General features: G+C 39.7%; 1 protein-coding gene across 6 annotated transcripts in view; it reads left to right on the top strand.

Moving 5' to 3' along the window:
- Window positions 1-14,850, top strand: part of ZNF143 (zinc finger protein 143) — a 38,431-nt gene that overhangs the window by 21,565 nt on the left and 2,016 nt on the right. For 5 of the 6 annotated variants that reach the window (XM_068194627.1, XM_068194624.1, XM_068194628.1 and 2 more), the window contains 8 exons: window positions 1,730-1,849; window positions 2,817-2,892; window positions 4,634-4,759; window positions 7,611-7,790; window positions 8,885-9,112; window positions 10,419-10,567; window positions 11,882-12,043; window positions 12,812-12,958. In XM_068194627.1, the coding sequence (XP_068050728.1) occupies window positions 1,730-1,849; window positions 2,817-2,892; window positions 4,634-4,759; window positions 7,611-7,790; window positions 8,885-9,112; window positions 10,419-10,567; window positions 11,882-12,043; window positions 12,812-12,958 (1,188 nt within the window). The remainder of the gene's footprint in view (window positions 1-1,729; window positions 1,850-2,816; window positions 2,893-4,633; window positions 4,760-7,610; window positions 7,791-8,884; window positions 9,113-10,418; window positions 10,568-11,881; window positions 12,044-12,811; window positions 12,959-14,850) is intronic. The other variant, XM_068194629.1, reaches the window with a different exon arrangement.

Here is a 14,850-nt window from a genome sequence, read left to right as displayed (position 1 = left end):
TAGAAAAAAAAAATTAGTGCTTCAGTGCAGGTACTCAGCCAAGTGTATTCTTCATGGTCCATAATGTACTGAAGTGATTTCTGTGATTCATAATGTCATAGGTTAAACAATAGTATCAGGAATGGTTTCTTGATCCAGGAGGTCGTTTTTCTCTGTGGTTCCAGATGATTTTCTGAAGTGATGGAGTTGAACATTTCAGCTGATTAAAAATTTTGTATTGAACTTTGCTTCTTTAGTCTTACAGATATTCTGAAGGTAATGGGTTATTCCATCCCCTCAAAGAATCTGTAGGAAAGGTGTTAGCAGTCAAATTTGTACGTCTCCTAAAGAAGAAACAAAGTTCTGCTGTTGCAGGGCTGCAGTCTCCCTGGTGTAGGGAGCTGTGGTGGGAGGGCTGAGATGGCTGAAGTGCTGTGCTGATGGATCCAGGCTCTTTAAAAGGGCAGCTGGGGAAGGAGGGCAGTGGGAACAGCAGGACTGCACAGGGCTTTGGGATGGGAGATGGCTCAGACCTGTGGGTGCTGAGATGGTGACTGTGCCACAAGGTCATGATCAGGAAGAAGATGAAGCCTTCTTCAGACAACAGGAGCAAACCTTGTGCTCACAGGCCCATGGTCCTCATGGGGAATCTTAACATCCTCAGTATTTGCAGAGGGGCATCACAACAGGACACAGGAGGAGCATTCTGGAGTTCGGGGATGGCAACAGGCAATCTGAGCAGGTTGCTGAGCAAAGTGAGCCACTTTGCAGAGCCTCAGTTGCCAAAAGAATTAGTTGGGAATGTGAACATTGGGAGCAGACTTCAGGAGTCTCCATCCTTAGAGATATTCAGAACCCATTTGGATATGGCTGTGAGCAACCTGCTGCAGCTGACACTATTTTATGCTGAGAGTATTGGCTCCTCATCCATCCTGTGAAATGCTCTTTTGACAGTTCGGAATAGAATGGGATCTGTAACAAAAGGGAGGAGATTTGAAAGGACAGACGGTATAAAACAGTCTCAATTGCTTTGCACAGAATTGTATGGAAGTGCTGATGTTTGGGCTGCTGCCTCTGTGTTCTGTCTGTGTGAATGTCAGGTTTTTTTCATGTTTCTTGCATGTCAGTGTATGAAGGAGCCTGTACAAGGGGTTTCAGGTGCCTCCTCAAGCTGTGCTGTTTATTTTCCTGTTGTCATGCCACAAGGGAGAGTAGAACCTAACTCACAATGCTCCAATTAGCTTGATCAAAATACCTGCATGGCAGACAAAGTACAGAATGCTTTCCTTAATTTAAAAAAATGCTCATGCTAAGGATATTTCATTAATGTTTGGCCTTTCCATGAACTTATATTTAAAGGTGGTCTGATTTATAACAAACTTCCCTTAGGAACAGATCTAGCATCTAAGATATAATCTAAGACTTGTCTGTCTATTAATTTGGTCATTTTACCACTGTGATTATAAATAATTTGTCTTTGTTATTTGACTAATTACTGAAAGTTTTTAAATTTGCTAGGTACAAGTAAATATATTTTACAGTTTCCATCATGATTTTCAGTTAATTATTTTTAGTTTATTTATTGAGGACTCAGAAATACATGGCATAGCAAAGCAAAGAGAAACAAAAGGAACCTGTCAGAATCAGCTCTGGTTTGATAGCAAAATAAAGTGTGTAACTTCTCTGATCCATTTTGGTTCTTTTAGTATGTGGTTGGGGTTTTTAAAAATATTTTTCTCTTTCACTTAAGATTGTCTTGCAAGGACATGGAACAAGAGTGACTGCAAAATCTCAACAGACTGGAGAAAAAGCCTTTCGCTGTGATTATGATGGCTGTGGAAAACTGTACACAACAGCTCATCATCTTAAGGTGATGAGATGTAAAATGTGCATTGCTACTTTGTAGATATGATGTTTTTGGAAAGATTCTGTGGTTAAAAGTAATAGAAATTGAGAGGGAGCCAGTTGCAATGGGGCTGTTTTGTCAGATGTTTATTGGATTGATTTTACAGTACTTGGAGGTGCTCAGCTGAGTTTACTTAGTGTTCTGGGATCATGTTCAGCTGCTGTATTGCCAGCACGGTGAGGTTGTTCCCACCAGCAGTGTCACAGAAATTCTGGAATCCAGCATTTGCTTTATCAGCTTTACATGTATGCATGATCATGCAAAAATTCTAGATTTTGAACTATTTCACCATCATAGTACAAAGCGAGACTCTTCAAAACTAATATTCAAAGTGAAAATCTGGCACATCTTTTCTTCACAGATGGCAACTTCTTAATTCTCTTCCTTTCTGTAAATTAAGTAAAGGAATTACTGAAATGGTAAATGGTATAGGGCTGCTCACATTCCAGCTGAGGCTGGCACAATCCCTTGCTGATACAGTGCTGCTTTGTCTCTGACCACAGGAGTCAGTGAGTGGCTGGCTTTGAGTTACTTGCTAAAATGATGTCCTTGCTGTAGAGATTTCATGCAATATAAGAGCATCATTGGAAGCATTCAGTGGAGTCAAAAATCAGATAGAGAGTGGGCTCTGAGGCATATTTACCTCCTGTCTTTAATGTAGTACATGATGGCAACTCTGCATGTATTTACAGAAGTGTTTTGTGCCAAACTGACTGGCAGGGTCAGGTTAGACTCTTGGAAAGAGACATCTTTAGTTTTAGGGAAAATGTTGTTACCATATTTCATTCTTTTTTCATCACTGACATAAACAGACACTTCAATGTGAATCTTAGTAAGATAATTAAAATATGTTGGCTTTGAGAATGAACTGTTTCTGTGCTGAAGTAACCAGATGCAGCATTTCATTAAGTCAATGTATGGATGTCAACAGGTGCATGAAAGGTCTCACACAGGAGACAGACCATACCAGTGTGAACATCCTGGATGTGGCAAAGCCTTTGCAACAGGTACTCTTGTGCAGACTAGCTCCTCCTGCTTGTTAGTGTTTGTCTGTGAATAAAGTAAGTTTTAATACTGCCTTTTTTAACTGCTAAGTTGGTTGGGATGAGTGGGGCAAAAAGTCCACGTTTCAGCTAGTGTAGCAATAGAAAGGGCAGAGGATTTATTTAACTCTTACTGAAGGGGGAAGGAGGTGAAGCACTCAACACTTCCCTCTTCATCTGTCATCTACAGTCAAACTAAATGTTAAAAAATAGGCCTTTCTTACCATTAAACTAATAGCAAAAGGTAAATGATGTGATAATAGAAAGCTGAACCTGTAGGCTAGGGACAGATTCCTGATCTTCAGGTCTAAATTTGAAAGGAACTTTGATAGAAGATGCTGGTTTAAGTGTTCTTTATTGAATTTGTATCTGTCATGAAGTGAACTCTCCATTTGTTCAGATTACTCTGCTCATAAATGATGTTCTCCCTGAGATTGAATTTGATTGTGTAAAATACGATTATGAGGAATGAAACATGGAAGAAAGTGGAAGAGCAAAACTTGTTTCAAATTTTATTCTTTTACTTGAAATGTCAATTAGTATCATGCTTAGAGAAGTTAGGCTCTGTTTTCTTTAAATAAGGTATTTTTGAAATAACTTCATCTAATCTAATACATTTGCTACAATTGCTTTGAATAGAAACAAACAAAATAAATACTGATGCAAAAAGTCAAAAGGGAAACAACCACACTTTTAAAGGGCTGCACCTAAGTTTAATTGCACAATGTTTGTAAAGGGATTTCAAAACTATGTAATTAAATACTCTCTTCCTTTGCAACAGGCCGATGTATGGCTATAAGCAGCTGTTTGTTTATAAATACTGTATTTGTGATCAGAGACATTGTACTATTGTGGTTAAACAATCCTTGCCTTGGACAAAGTTCACTTTAAGTACTCAGTACTCTTTGGTTTAAATGTTAAGAACTCTCCTGGGTTGGCTCATGAAGTTGAGTTTATTTTAGATGTAAATGTGGATTAATGCTCAGCTTGGTTAACATGCCCCATGCTTTTAAAAACATCAAGAACAGGAATTTCAGCTGTTCTGGGGAGAACTCACTGAAATTAAAGCAGATGTCATTTTCTTACAGACTTAATTTTGTACAAATTTATCCATCGCTTGTGGATACAAGTGAAATTCAGGTTCATTTTCTGCAATGACTGTTTCAGGCTTCTTTAGTCATTAGCTTTTCATGGAAGTGATGAAAGGAAAATCTTGGTTAAATGCTCATTGCAAAATAATTTATAGAGGGCCTAATCCAAAGTTCACTTTAGACTGGTAGTTTTTGATGATGATGAGTTCCTAAAAGTAATCTTAAAGAGAATGAGTGTCTAGGACTGCTCTTGGTTAGCACCTGTACATGTGATTTTACTGCTGACTTTGTTTGTGGTTATTGCTTTTCCTATGAGAAATAATTAAATGCCATTTGATGACAGAAGTGGCAAGAGGTTAAAAACTAGATGGAATGCACAGCATATGGCTTCTTCAGAAGGCAGAATAAATATTTGTCCACATAATTGCAGTTTATCCTTCTGAAGGCAAGGAGAATAATTATGGAAATAAATAAAATAATTTTAAAAGAATGAAAGAGTAAATTTTACTCCTCAGCATTCCTGGCTGGAATAGCACGCCCAGCTTTTGCTGGTGATGGTTGATGAGTGTCCTGATTTAGTGCTGGTGCCATGCTAACATCCTTTCTGCTGCCAGGGTACGGGTTAAAAAGCCACGTGCGCACACACACTGGGGAGAAGCCCTATCGGTGCACAGAGGAGAACTGCACCAAGTCCTTCAAGACTTCTGGAGACCTGCAGAAGCACATTCGGACCCACACAGGTACCAGCAGCACACATTTTTGTTAATTCACCTAGGTGGATCTTTAGTTTTTTGTCTTTCCCCATTCTGTGACTTTATACTGACAAAATCAGCCTGTGTATATTCTCTTTCTGAAGCCCAGTGAGCTCAGCAGCATTTCAGCATGGTAAGCATTAAATCCAGCATGCTTTTCTTGGAAAAAGTGCTAAAGCATTCACACTGCTATTGCAAATGCACTAACTTTTAGCAGTGCCTCACTTACATTGTCACTGAGTCACTCGTTGCCTTTACAGTTTCATCTGCAGCTGTAACAGAACAAGGAACTTTTCCTCAATAATCTCTCTTGTCTTTTAGAAATGGCTTCAGTGTTCCTTAGTTTTGGTGCTTTAATATAACTTGCATGCCAGCTTCATGATGTTTATATTCTGAGCTTGTTATCCTCATTCCCCATCTCTTCTTCCAGCAGAAAAACAAAAATGTCATAGAAAACCAACAGCTACTAAAACTTGCAAAGGCATAACAAATAAAATCTTACATTTTGTCTAAAAACATTAAATTGAAAGTCAAACCACAAATTCTAGACAGCACACACTACACTCTGTAAAACTCTCTGGATGCACACACGTGTAAACAAGATTGCACAATGTCTCCTTTGTGCTTGTGATCTTCAAGAAATACAACCCCTAAATGTAGGAAGAACAATCTATCACTCGCTAACCTGTTCCATTAAATATATTTATGTCTCTGCTAGAACACTGACAAGCTTTTGCTTGAACTGAATCTTTGTAAGCTTGGACTGTCTGAATCTTTGTGAGTCAAGAAGAAAAAATAAAAGAAGTAGGGGTTTGGATTTTTTTTCAAATTAAAAATACTTATAATATGGCAGGTGGGATGTAAATATAAGCAATAAAAAATGTAAAAACTTAGGATTACGTTAAGTTATTTCTGCTTTTTTGGACTTCCATACACAAAAAGATTCTGTTGGGATTAGTGCTGCCTTGATTTTTAAACATCAGTGTGAACACTTATCATCTCAGCTCTAGAAGAGGACTGTTGATATGCACTGCATCAAGTACAGATTATGAACTGAAAGGTTTCTTATCTGTGGACTGTTTTCTTTCCTTTGTTATGGCCACAGAAGGTGTGTGGTAATTTAATCTCTGTTTAGCAGTTGAGACGAAATATTTGAGCCAGCCCTATGTAACCTACCCACCTGAACAATATGAGTAATAGAATCATAATCTCCCAGCAGACCAGGGGCCAGACGTGTCTCATTTTAGATTTGTGAGTGTTTCCAGGAAGCTAAAGAATGAGAAGAGAAGTGCAGCACCCGCTGTGTGCAGGTGGATGGAGCAGCTCATGCCTTGTGCAAGCTGCAGCAGGGCAGGAGGCAGGTCTGGGCTCTCCCGCTCCCTCCCACCGCTCAGAAACCTTTCTTTCTTCAGAAAGTACATCAGGGTCAGCACCTTCGAGTTCTCCTCCTCTTTGAGTGGAGTCAGGTCTTGCGTTCAAATGCTTGCTCCGTGACCTCCGCAGACCCAGCTCTGCGGTGGGCAGAGCTGCAGCGGACGGCGCCCGGTGCTGCGGCGGGGTGGAGCCTCGAGGCTTTGCGTTTGTGGAGCTGCAATTCGCTGTCACCGGGAAGCAGGTCGCTTTGCTAGGAAGTACATTAGCATTTGGAAAGGGCCCCTCGGGGACCGGTGTGGTGACATTCCTGCGGGCACTGTTGCCGAGCGCCGTGTCCTGGTTTCTAGTGCCGGCTCTGTTGCTGGGTGCGGTTGGCTCTGCAGCCCTGCTGCTGTCGGACGCGTTTGGGGTCCCGGCTGAAGCGAGGATTAGGGGAGCCATGGTAACACAACACTGAGGTGTACGGGGAATACACTCTGCCTTGGCAGGAGGCTGGAAAACCTTCCCAAAACAGCTGCCCGAAGGACTGAATAGTAGTTTCCTCTGCCAAGGAGCGAACTGCTTTGGAGTTTCGTGGTTTTGCTGTCTATCAGGACTTGTTCTTTGCTTTTGAAGTACCTGTTGCTGTGTCTGTAGTGGTGGTCTGCTCTCAGATTCTGCTCTTTGGTAAGCAGCACAGCGTGTGGAATGTACTTGGCTCTAGAAGCGGGAAATTACCCCAGGACAGCCTGTCAGTGGCTCGAAATTCCAAATTCAACCCCCCTTGCTCTCCTTCTCTGTGTGCTTTGATAGAGCTGAAAGGTCAGGGTTATTGGAGTATTACTGCTTGGCCTTATCTGCTGTTCACAGTGAAATGCTTTGGTGCAGTGATGTAAATTGTTGTGCTTAAACATATTACACAAAAAGACTTGCTCTAAAAGAACCTGTATTTGTGATTTGCTTCGCTCTGGGGGTTTGAAACTTGAGTTTCATGGCTGCTTCTCTTTAGAAAGTTTGTTCTTTTTTAAGGCTAAGTGCTTTCTATAACAAGCTTTACTAATCCGTGTTTATCCTGGTTATATGTTAAATCATGAAGGTTTTTTTTTATTTGAAAAATTAACAATTATCAAATGTCAATGGTATGATACACTTGGTTTGGGTAATATATGTATGAATTGGGGAGGTTGTTAAATAGTTCCTAGATTATGAGCAGTGTGCAAGCTAATCCAAGCAACTGAGTCTGTTCTATACATGTTAGAGTATTAATATAAATGCTTCATAATTTAGCTTACAGACCATTATTTTCCTGAATTTTGTTCATTTTGGCTAAACTAGAACACTCCACAGTGGTGTGTTCCTGGTATTTCTGATTGAGGAGCTCAAAATTAGATAGCTTTAGGTTCCTGCATTAAAGTCTAAGTGTAACTTAGGATTTTCATTCTTTTGTAACCTTTGCGTGTGAACCTTTTCTTGTCTTCTTTTTCAGGTGAAAGGCCTTTTAAGTGTCCCTTTGAAGGATGTGGCAGGTCATTCACAACATCTAATATTAGAAAGGTTCACATCAGGACACACACAGGAGAAAGGCCTTATTACTGTACAGAGCCAGGATGTGGGAGAGCTTTTGCCAGTGCAACTAATTATAAGAATCATGTGAGAATACACACAGGTATATGAGTGATTTATTGTATTCTGAAGTGGAGTCTGCTTGGGAGAGGCTGTGTCATTCTCCTTGTGAACAATGTTTTGGTGTGTTGTAACTGGCTGTAGTCATGTTTATATGACTTGGCTTGATAATTCTGTTTGGGCCTCCTCTCCCCTCAAATGAAGATATTTAAGCAGTTAGATTTCCCACCTTGCTCAAGACACAATCATTTTGGTTTGGATACAAAGTGTTTTAAACTGGACATTGGGCTGAATCCTTAATATTATTCTGGGGCTTGCCTCCCTTGTGAGCTGTTTCTTAAATAAATACCACTAAAGTACAAGTCTGAGCTTAACTTTGGCTCACTGTTATGAGTCACCCTTTCATCCCAGCTGTATTTTCCATGCTGCTGGAACTATGGTGAAAACTTCCTTTTTTATAGACTAGATGTGAAAATACTTATCTAGTGAGCAGAATACTTATTTTGTGAGCAGAAATAATAAGCCCAAATTTGGAGATTCTTAAATGTAAAAGCCAGTGATAGCCGTATCAGCTTGGTAGCATTATGTATTTTATAGAAATACAGACAAACTTCATAAAGCAACGTTTTGTATCTTAGTTTATATTTTTAGTTTACAATGTAATTTGGACACTCGTTCCATTGATTTTTAAATGAAAGGGTTTTTTATATGAAACAATCATTGTTTATACACGTTTCCTATGGATCTCTTCAGAGCTTTCAATACTCAAAAGTGATACTAGTCAATTAATATATCTGATCATCAAGGAAAACTATGAGGCTTCCAGTAATCAAATAACAAAATTCTCAGTACAATGACAAACGGAAATTGCAGCTTTCAGCCTGTATCATCCTGCTTTCATCAGAAGGATGTTTTAGATGGAATGATAGGGAGAAAAATGGGCCAAATTTACTGACAGTAACACTTAAAGAAAGTAAGATGTTGCATTGATAAACTTTGTGAGGTTGAGCTTCTCTGTTGCCTTTGAAATTAAAGTATGGTTGGCAATGAAGGTTTGTCCCTAAATATCATTTGCTGGCAATTTTTCCTGTGCATCCTGAATAAAGTTCTCTTTATACCTTTTGTTTTCCCATGCAGGGGAGAAGCCCTATGTGTGTACAGTTCCTGGCTGTGACAAACGTTTCACAGAGTATTCCAGTTTATACAAACATCATGTTGTACATACTCATTCCAAACCATACAACTGCAATCACTGCGGGAAGACCTACAAGCAGATCTCTACCCTTGCTATGCACAAAAAGACAGCACACAATGACACAGAGCCCATTGAGGAAGAACAAGAGGCTTTCTTTGAGCCACCTCCAGGTTAGAATTGCAGCCTTTAAATCTACAGTTACTAAAAAAAAAAAAAAGAAAGAAAAAGAGCTAGATGGTATTTTGCTGGGGGATTTTGATAGCCAGGGAAATGAAAACATAGATAAAAAGTACTTAATAAAGATTTCTTAATTTCTCTGTAAGACTTTTTAGGGTGGTAGGCAACTTGTAAACAGAAATTGCACGGTAATTGGCCAGATAAACTCATTTATAGCAGTCACGGGTTTAGGAGAAAAATTTGAGTTGCAGTCTCAGCAAACCTGCTAAAAATAGGAATGTGGGCAAGGGACCAGAGAGAATCTCAGCTGATTACAACTTACTGGACTTTTGTTAGGGATTTTTCAAAGAGTGTATATATATATATATATATATATATATATATATATATATATATATATATATATATATATAAAAAACACCATGGCGGGTGACAATCTTTTGTGTGGGAGTAGAGGCTCTGCCTTGAGAAGAAAAAATCTGTTTTTGCAGTACAGTGATATGGGCTGTTTTGCTGTGGTTTAGAGCAGTTTCTGTAAACTGTCCTAGAGGCAGAGATGAAAAGGAGCTGCTGTGCTGCAGTACTCCTCAGAGTTTGCTGTTCATGGTATCATGAGTATTGAATCCTATGAGTATAAAGGATCAGACTGAAGGAAATACTGTGGAAGGACAAACACCACTTGTCAAATTGTGACTTTTGGATGTGCCTGAAGATGGGAAATATCCACACAAAGTGTTTTGGTTAGAAAAGTTGTTTTGCTACATGTTCGTGGGAAACTGCACTCAGTGCCTCAAGCAGACTTACTATAGCTTAATTCCTTCTTTTAAAGGAATGATAACATTCATTTGCTGAGGTTAAACATTTATCAAGATAATGAATTTACTTAAATCTTCACACAAAGGCATGTCGCTATGTTCTTCTGTATGTTTGTTAATTAATAACTTTTAAAAAATCCAGTTGTGTTTGCATGGAGTCCCTTGCATGGAGAGGTTAACATTTAATGAATAAATTAGACTGTTTATCACATTTTAATATTTGCTTACAAATGAAATGTATATGTAGTATTTATGTGTCTTTAAACTCCTTGCTAGAAGATTATACCTCGTGTTCCCAAAATAAGACTTTCTGACTTGCTTCTGGTATCTTCTTTTATTTTTCTCCTAAATATCTTTCCACTAAATTTTTCTGTTGGAGTGTTTAAAACCTTCAGGCAAGACTGGGACTTAATCTTTGTCATTTGCTCCCCTGGGAGCATTTAGAGTATGAAAAGCATCCTCTTGCCTTCTTTGTGTCCAATAGGTCAAGGTGAAGATGTGCTCAAAGGCTCCCAGATCACCTACGTGACAGGTGTAGAGGGAGAAGATGTCATTTCTGCACAGGTGGCTACAGTTACTCAGTCAGGATTAGGCCAACAAGTAGCACTAATATCCCAGGATGGAACCCAACATGTAAGTAACTGCAGTGTCAGGTGCTGACAAAACCATGCTGAGAATTGAGGCACGGGTTTGTAGCTTCTCCATGGGCTCTCTGAAATCACACAGGATTCTTGATAAATGCTGGTGGAAAGAAGCTTCTTTGGAGCTGTGTCAGGATATCTTTAGAGTTGTGCCTCCTTTGGAATACCTAAATGAAGCCACGTATTCTGTCACGGGAAACTGTAAAGTTTTCCAAAGTTAGGGGATTGCTCTCTCCTTGTTATCTTTGTCGCTCTGAAAAGGGCTGTTTAAACAATTGTTATATATACAGCCTGTTCCTGAGGTTTCTCACAATTCCCAGATTATGCTATTAATATCTGATGGGCATCTTCACTGTTTTGTCTGCACAAACTTTGGGGGGTTGAGGGGTGGGAAGTCTTTTCAGTCCAGGTGCTTCCTTCACTACCTTGGTTGGTAGTGTGCAGTTTCTTAACATAAACTAAAGGATAAGGAATCCTTTGGTACTGTTTTCCACTTGAACATTCCTACGGCTGTCTTTTTTGAAGGTTACATGGATACATATTTTTAAGGAATTGATATGCCATTTCTTTGGAAAGGGATTTCAACACTGCAGCAGTATATTGAAGGCTGTGGGGAAAAAATTTCTGTATCAGCTGGCAGGGCAGCTGAAACACCAGTAACATATGAAAGATATGTTCTGAATTCAGACTGAAGTGAAATATCCAGGGGGCCTGTTATATTGCCAGGACATTGGACATTGCAGCAATACTAAGTAACTGGCATTTTTACCCTGTAAAATGAAGGCCTGCAGAAGCCTTGACATAGAATTCTTGCATTTAAATTATCTTTCAGCTTGACTTCAGTTCTGGAATTTATTACCTTGTAAATCAGACATCAAATTATGTGTCTGATGCCCTAATGCATTTATACTGGAGACATCAGTAATTTATAGCATTAATTTGTTATGGATTGTTTATTTGTGGCTTAAATTCTAAGCCCTCATAGGGCTCTTTAGTATTTCCATCAAGATCAAAGTATGTCAGGTGGTACAACCTTAAATCCCATTGACCCCCGTGGAAGACACATGCACAGATAATCTGTTATGTGTTATTTGGGATACACTGTGATTAACATGGAGTTGTAGGCTCTGGGATTAGGTATGCAACCCCACCTCCTGCTGAGAGCCAGCTTCCTTTCTGTAAACAGGTGAGTGATCTGAAGGGTCATGAGCTGTTAGATGCCAGCCAGGGAGGCAGATGGAGCGAGGGCTGTGGCTTGAGCAGCAGCCAGCCCCTTCCTTGCCTCAGGAGCTGCTGTGTGTTGCAGGTGAACATATCCCAGGCAGACATGCAGGCCATCGGCAACACCATCACCATGGTGACACAAGACGGCACTACCATCACCGTCCCTGCCCACGACGCCGTCATCTCCTCGGCCGGAACGCACTCGGTGGCCATGGTCACTGCAGAGGGCACCGAGGGACAGCAGGTGAGACACTGGCCTGCACACCTGGGTCGTGTCCCTTCAGGAGCTGCTGTCACTTGGGCCCCTGAGCCGTCACACTCCTGTCACTGATGTAGATTTATCTCAGCAGTTTCCAGCACCTGGCCAACACATTCCCCTCCTAAGTGCCCGGTGTGTTCTACCCAGTGCTGCACATCAGCAGGTGGTGGAATGTTTTAAAACAAGTGGGCACCAGTCCAATGGTTCTTTTAGGTGTCTGTAAAATAACACCTAGAAATGCCAGGCTTTTCCCTCAAAGTCACACAGTAAATGTGTGACAGAACTAAGTCTAGAATCCAGTATGAACTATAATTTCTTTGGTCAATATTATGGGACTGTAATTTATTTGGCAGATGGGAAACATTTGTGTAAGCCTATATCTGTGGGTTGGTTTTCAATGTACAGATAAACCAGCTAACTTTTTAGTACAAATGTGATGTTATCTTCAAGTTAAAATGCGTTCTGCTGTTCTAAAATTGCACCACGTAAAAATGAAGATAGTTATTAATCTCTGTGTAGATAATCACAGGTGTCTAGGTGCATTTATTGAATTGCTGCAGCCTTGAGGATATTTATATTTTAAGAGCTAGTAGATAATTTGGAGTACACAACTATGGCAACTTTTCTTTTGCACAATATTGTTATGCTCCTGAGTTCCCAGCTTTGACTGTAACTGTGAAGGCAGTGGTGGTTCGAGGTGAGGAGCAGGAACAGATCTGCCAGGCAGGTGATTTGTGTCCCTTTGTCCTCAAGGTTGCAATTGTGGCCCAAGACTTAGCAGCGTTTCACAGTGCCTCCTCAGAAATGGGACACCAGCAGCACGGACACCATCTAGTGACTACAGAAACTAGACCTGTCACATTGTTGGCTACATCCAATGGGACACAAATTGCAGTACAGGTAAGATGGGGATATGTGTTTTTTTTGGAGTGTTTCTTACTTCTGGAGCTAGAAGCTACATAGTCAGATAACAAAATTATTTGAATACGCTTGGTTTCTCTGAAAAAAAAATAGCCCATAGCTAAATTATCTCATATTTAAAATAATATATAGGGTTAGGAAGAGGAATAAACAGCATCTGATTTTCCAAATCTGCCTGTAGAACTTTGAAAAAATGGGGAAGGCTGGGGGAGGTCCAAACTTCAGATGAACCTGAAGTTTTCATGGAATCACAGGTTTTCAGTGAAAATGCTTTTGTTCATCCTTCAGCTTTACATACAGGATTGACACATAAAAAGCCAAACTCTCATGAATAAATTGCTATGAACTTCTAAAATTAGCAAATTTGTTATTTGAACTTTGAATTGCTAATAGCAAAATGGTGCAAACAGTTATATAGAAAGATTAATAATCAAAAATCTCTGGAAATAGTGACCTTCTGTTATGTGCCAATCCAGCACAGCACTAACAGTCTCTGTAAATAGCTCCTCACATTGTTCAAACACTGTCAGGAAAAGGTAATTTCTAGGTATGAAAGAGCTCTTAAGAGCTCAGATTGAAAGGAATAGTATTAATATCCTCAAGCAGAAACAAGAGATTGTTATTTGACCCTTTGTTAAATGGAAAGTAGCAAGTCAGATGCTGTTGAAAGTAGAGAAGCTCTGAATTCTGAACTCCTCTCTTTTGAGCTAAGTTGGCACTAACCAAAACTGCCTGTAAGAGAAACCATGTCAGAAGGCAATTTTTTTGCATGAGAGCAAGAGGGAAGTAACTTGCACCCTCAGCAATGGGTCCTTTGAATGAAAGGAAAACAGGCACTCTCTGCACAAGCCCCTCTTCTGTTACCAGCAATGGAGCATTAACTTAAGTCTCTTTACATTAATTAAACTTAAAATACACAAAGAGACGAGAGATAATTAAAAATTAAAATGCTGTTGATTATTCCTGAGGGTTTGGTTGGCTTTTCTTTTGTGCTTCAATACTAACAAATTAATCCATTTGGTATCTAAGTACTGGTAAAGCCAGTAGCCTGATAGCCCTATTGAAATCCTAACGAGGTGAAAACAGAGGTCTTGATTTGAGTGGATCCAGAATGTGATATGCAGTGACTGTAAAAATAACAAGTGATACTTAGAATTGTCCCATTAGGTCAGACAATTTGGTTTTACCTTTCACACTCTAGTATGTGTTTCTTCTGAGCCAACAGGTAATGGCCAGCTTGACATTATTTTTGTGAGGTTGAGGTTGTCTTCGGTGTTCCCATGAACATATTATAAAACTCCATGGATTCCTTCCCAAAATTGTGTCAAGTTGTCTTTATTCAGGGTTGGTTATCTTGCTTCTGGTAGTACCAGATAATTTCCTCTCTAAACTAACTGTAGAATCAAACAGTGTCATCACAACAGCTTTTTCACACAGCTGGGATTCTGCAAAAAATGTACACTTCTTCTATAAATTAATGTCATGTGGTGTTCCAAAGAGCTGACTTTCTGTTAAGAGAGTTAAGAAAAATGAAGATATTTGTTTGCTTTAGTAGTGATAAAATGAAATGCAACAACCATTGGGGACTTCTGTGCCTTGTGTGAGCTTTGTAATATCTGCCAAGTAAAACATCACCTACTTTGTGGGTCCTGCAGTGTGTTTATCCTGCAGCAGTTCTTTGAAGCACATGGATTTGTTGGTTACATGGAAACTCAGTGTAATCTTCTATCAGCAGCTATCTTAATTGTCATGCTGATTAGATAGCTGCTGGTATATATTATCATCCAGGAGAGGTGTGACAATACTGATCACACTTACTTGGGCTGAAGTATTGTTTGGTATCTAGATCTTGGTTTTGAGATCCTTTTTGA

Source organism: Anomalospiza imberbis, chromosome 6, assembly GCF_031753505.1.
Source record: "Anomalospiza imberbis isolate Cuckoo-Finch-1a 21T00152 chromosome 6, ASM3175350v1, whole genome shotgun sequence".
Taxonomy (NCBI): Eukaryota; Metazoa; Chordata; class Aves; order Passeriformes; family Viduidae; genus Anomalospiza; species Anomalospiza imberbis.
Note: the sequence above shows the minus strand (reverse complement) of the source record. Positions and strands in the feature narration are given on the sequence as shown.